The sequence below is a fragment of the Orycteropus afer genome, unplaced genomic scaffold (genome assembly GCF_000298275.1).
Source record: "Orycteropus afer afer isolate SDZICR_OR568_19922 unplaced genomic scaffold, OryAfe1.0 scaffold00005, whole genome shotgun sequence".
Taxonomy (NCBI): Eukaryota; Metazoa; Chordata; class Mammalia; order Tubulidentata; family Orycteropodidae; genus Orycteropus; species Orycteropus afer.
Genome location: NW_006921592.1, coordinates 10,483,655 through 10,489,090, shown reverse-complemented (window position 1 = coordinate 10,489,090; position 5,436 = coordinate 10,483,655). Strand labels below are relative to the sequence as shown.

Here is a 5,436-nt window from a genome sequence, read left to right as displayed (position 1 = left end):
GATGGACACAGGGAAGAGGTAACTATGGGGAGGAAGTGGGAGGGGAGCTGTTGCATTGTGGTAAACTGTGGTCAATGTCATGAGACAAAGTACATGTGAACCACTGTATGGATGGAAAGTGAATTTGCTCTGTAAACCTTCACCCAAATTACAATAACAAAAAAATAAAGAAAAAAATAAAAAATGCCCAGTTAAATATGAAAAAAAAAAAAAAAGACCAGGCTTACTGGTATGATAGACTGATGACACCCCCAAGACTCTGGTCTCTAGTCAACCTTCAGTCTTGGAATTGAGCTCACTCACATGGCTTCCAGCCAAACAATAGACAGGTGTATAAGGTGAACAATTACACCAGGTAGATTCACTCCTTATAATGATCAACCATGGGAGATCAGAACGGCAGTATTTTCACAGGGAGGGCAGGAATGCTTAGGAAAGAAGGACGCAGGGAAAAGGTAACCATGGGGAAGAAGTAGGAAGAGAGCTGTTACATTATGGAGATTACAGTCAATGTCATGAAACAAAGTATGTATGAATTATTGTATAGAAAATGAATTTGCTCTGTAAACAAACAAACAAAAATCTGTGTCAAATGGCTTCACTGCCTTATTTCTATCAAACATTTGAGGAAAAATACCAATTCTACACAAATCTTTGGAAAAACAGAGAAAAATACTTCCTAACTTTATGAATTCAATAATACCCTGATATCATAGACAGAGAAGTAGAAATAGGCAGAAATATTTGTGTACCTAGCTACATAGAATTAACAAGTATTAATCACAGGATTATTAATTAATAAGAAGACTTAACTATGCTCATGCATAACCTGTACATAGACCAAGAGGCAGTAGTTAGAATAGAACAAGGGGATACTGCATGGTTTAAAATCAGGAAAGGTGTGCATCAGCGTTGTTTCCTTTCACCGTCTTTATTTAATCTGTATGCTGAGCAAATAATCCAAGAAGCTTGATTATAGGAGGAAAAACATGGCATCAGGATCGCTATGCAGATGATACAACTTTTCCAGCTGAAGGTGAAGAGGACTTGAAGTACTTACAGAAGAAGATAAAAGTCTATAGCCTTCAGTATGGATTACATCTCAACATAAAGAAAATATCTTCACAACTGGACCAATAAGCAACATCATGATAAATGCAAAAAATGTGTCAAGGATTTCATTTCACTTGGCTCTACATCAATGCCCATGGAAGCAGCACTCAAGGAATCAAATGACATATTGCATTGGGCAAATGTGGTTCAAAACATTGCTTTAAAATGTTAAAAAAACAAAGATGTCACTTTGGGACTAAAAAGCACCTAACCCAAGCCATGGTATTTTCAATTGCCTCACATTTATGTGAAAGCTGGACAACGAATAAGGAAGACTGAACAAGAACTGATGCATCTGAATGATGGAGTTGGGAAAGAATACTGAATACAACACGGACTACCAGAAGAATGAACAAATGAGTGTTGGAAGATGCACAGCCAAAACGGTCCTTTGGAGCAAGAACGGTAAGAGTTCACCTTACGTGCTCTGAACATGTCAGCAGAGGCATCAATCAGCCCTTGGAGAAGCCACCGTGTTCGGTAAAGCACAGGGCCAGTGAAAAAGAAGAAGAGATGGACTGACACAGTGGCTACAACAATGGGCCCAAATGCAGCAACAATCATGAGGATGGCAGAGCACCAGGCAGTGTTTCATTCTGTTGTACATGGGGTCACTATGAGTAGAAAGTGACTCAACAGTACCTATCAACATGACAGTAGTTAATAAAAATAAATTCATACCTTTTTGTATACAGCCATTACATCAGAATCCAAAACTATTATATTTCTTAGCTTTGCATTTATTTCAGTTTCTGTAGGTCTCATAATCATTTCAGAATCAAGTCCTACAGGAAGAAAAGGATTATTAGATGTTTTTTCTTTCATTTAATATTTCTGAACTCATTTTTTTCTGAAATTTTATTACCTTCAATCTTAATTTCAGAAATTTTATGTTTCTGATCTTGAATAAAAATCCGTAAACATGATAATTCTGCTAAAATCTGCAAGGTAATAATATCTTCATCCCTGGATAGTTTAGAAGCTACAAAACACACACACAAAAAAAAATCATATTGCAAAACAAAAGCAAAAACTTTTAGTAGTTACTTTCAAACCAAAAACAAACCAAACTCACTGCCATCAAGTGACCCCCCTCCTTGGGTTTCCGAGGTGGTATCTCTAAAGAAGTAGATTGACCAATCTTCCTTCCAAAGAGTGGTTGGTGGGTTTAAACTGCCAGCCTTCTAGTTAACAGTCAAATGCCTTAGGCACTACGCCACCAGAGCTCCTAGTAGTTACCTGACTACACTTATATAGTAACTGAAATATCCTATCAAATAATAATGATACTAGTAGAAAAAACCTGATTTTCAATGCAATTGGAAGCAAATAAGATATTCCCTACCAAATGGGGAATTCTAAAAAACAACCAAATGTAATGTAAACAAAGCCAAACAAAATCAAAAAAGCAGACTAAAGAAAACACTGTTCCTAGGTGAAACTAAACATTTGAAAATAAGAAATTGTAGCTAATAATCACATTGAAGAATGATGTAGCAAAATACAGTAAAGCTGGAGATGTAGAAATTCCACAACCAGTATTTCTACTCCCTTAAAGAAACACTAGTCTATGAAAATAAGCAGACATGTACAAGAGTGTTTCTAGTATGATGGACTGATACGGTAGGTGCATTAACAGTCACAAGTACAACAATGATCATAAGGATGGTGTGCAGGACCAGACGTTTTGTTCTATTGTACACAGTCACTATGAGTCAGAAGTAACTTGACAGGAACAGCAGCAACAACATTTTTGTAACAGAGAAATTGAAAATAATCTCAATTTCCATCAGCAAGAGAATTAATAAACTGTGATATATTCGTACAATGGGAAAAAAATGAAGTTAAAATCATAAATCTTCTGAGATTTAGTGACTACTAGGTGAACCTGAAATTACCAAACTTGTAACTTTTTACCGCTTAAGTAGTCTGACTTTTTAAAAAGTACTGATACAACTTAAATTTTGTTAGTCACATTTTTTAATCTAAAACAATTATTTTGAATGCATGAATTTTACTGTAAATAAACTATTTCTACCATATAATCTCCAACTAAAACTAATAACATGACAAATAAAAGTGACATTTTCTTCAACAGCAGTTAGTTTCCTTTACTCTTATTTTCTAGAATTAATCTTGTCTCTAATGAATCCATCTATATTTTAGTCTCTCTCTCTCTCACTGCCATCGAGTTGAACCCAACTCATAGTGACCCCTCCTTGGGTTTCCGAGGCAGTATCTCTATGGAAGTAGATTGCCCAGTCATCCTTCCAAGGAGTGGCTGGTGGGTTTGAACATCCAGCCTTAAGTTAATAAAAAAGCCAGATCCTAAATTTATTGCTATAGTTGGTAAAAATATCTAAAGTTAAAGACACATACATATTTTTTTAATGACAACTCCTTTGTCTTCATTCTCCGCAATATGAACTGAGGTTGGTTTTTCCTTTGATTGTGGCAGGATATTATTAAAATAATTCATGGTATTCAGAAGTGCTTCAGTATGTAAATGAATATCCAAAGAAGAGAAATTCACCTGAAGAATAAAGCTAATCTTAGTAATAGAGCAATAAGATTTGCCTGCCTGCTCTGTATAAGACACAATGCTTCGTGATATAAAGGATACAATATATAATATTCTGTTTGCATCCTTAAGGATCTTACAATTCTAAGTAGGGAATGATACACCTACTTACAAAAAAGACTGCACTATCTAACTAAAAGTAAATTATTGTTCATTTCTACCTTGAGCAGTTGCACAACATTGTTATAGGAACTCTTCAAGTCTGGTACATTCTTTTCTGCCTATTCAAGGAGAAAACAAATCTGTTATAGCATCTTAGGAAAACATATGTATATACACCTACATGATGGCTTAATATGTATTTATATTAATTTTCCAGTTATGTGTGTGTGTGTATATACATATATATATTTACTTAAACAAATAACTGTTTCACCAGAATAGAAGAAATTTGGTAGTATAAGATTGCCTAGCATATAGCCAATATTGAATAAATGTTATATGTTATCATTCTTATCATCAAGAGTGGAAATAACAAATTTTATCAAGTGTGAAAATAAACATTCAGTCACCAACAAATCTGTAAAGTCCTTCCTAATTCTTCCTATATTTGAAAACAAAATCTGTGATAGGATTGTAAACCAAGTATCCAAATATTCCATGTTTTCTTCAGATTTAGAAATCTTTTGTAATCTAAAAGTCATTTAATGCATAAAACCAAAAACCAAATCCATTGCTGTCAGGTCAATTTTGGCTCATAGCAACCCTGCAGGAGAGAGCAGAACTGCCCCATAGGGTTTCCAAGGCTGTATAAATCTTTAGAGGAGCAAACTGCCACATCTTACTGTGGAGCAGCTAATGGATTCAAACTGCCAGCTCTTCAGTTAGCAGACAAGCACTTAGCCATTGAACCAGAGCTATCCAGTATTTATCTAATTACTACTTAATAGTGAAAATGATCTTAAAAGTGATAAAATGCTTTTATCATTATGCATATTGTTGTTGTTGTTGTTGTTGTTATGTGCCGTTGAGTCAGCCCCGACTCATAGCGACCCCTCCTTGGGTTTCCTAGGCAGTATCACTACGGAAGTAGGATTGCCCAAATTATTAAAATAATATGGTACATAAAAATAGGTCCACAGAAAATGAAATAAATCAGAAATAGACATAGTAAAACTTAATATATAATAAAAATGGGTATCATAAATCAATAGGAAAAGAATGCATGCAGTAGGAAAATCAGGTAACTTTAAGGGAAAGTCTCATCTATCTCACATCATATACCACAATAAATTCTATCAAGACTAAAATGTATTTTTCCTTTTAAATATACTGATAGGAAAAAATCAAACAGCAGGTAATTTCTACTTAGAACACAGAAATGTTATTAGAGGAAAATGATACCAAAAAACAAAAAACTTTTACAGTTTTAGGAGTTACAGGGACCACATTAGAATAAAGATACAATAAATTTAAAGTAATGTAGAATATTACTAAACTTACAAAACTTGATTACACTATTTCAGCAGCACATTAGCTATATTAAGCAGCTATAACTGGAACTGCTTACCTTCACATATTCCAGGGTTAACAGATCTTCCATGGTGTTATCCAATGTTGTAATCACATAAACTGGTTTCTTATCTTCATCTAAAAAAAAATTTTAAATTATCCTTTCATAGGAAAATTCTAACTAAAAATAAATGCAATAATCACTAACTTTATATGGAAAGGAAAGAGACCTCGGATAAGCAAAGCACTACTGAAGAAGAAAAACAAAGTAGGAGGTCTCACATTGCCGG

General features: G+C 34.3%; 1 protein-coding gene across 1 annotated transcript in view; it reads right to left on the bottom strand.

Moving 5' to 3' along the window:
* The window catches only part of VPS13A (vacuolar protein sorting 13 homolog A), a 266,157-nt gene that overhangs the window by 150,124 nt on the left and 110,597 nt on the right, over positions 1–5,436 (bottom strand). The window contains exons 27-31 of the mRNA XM_042780717.1: positions 5,205–5,284; positions 3,856–3,915; positions 3,493–3,646; positions 1,979–2,095; positions 1,795–1,898 (exon numbers count right to left, since the gene is read on the bottom strand). Of these exons, the coding sequence (XP_042636651.1) occupies positions 1,795–1,898; positions 1,979–2,095; positions 3,493–3,646; positions 3,856–3,915; positions 5,205–5,284 (515 nt within the window). The remainder of the gene's footprint in view (positions 1–1,794; positions 1,899–1,978; positions 2,096–3,492; positions 3,647–3,855; positions 3,916–5,204; positions 5,285–5,436) is intronic.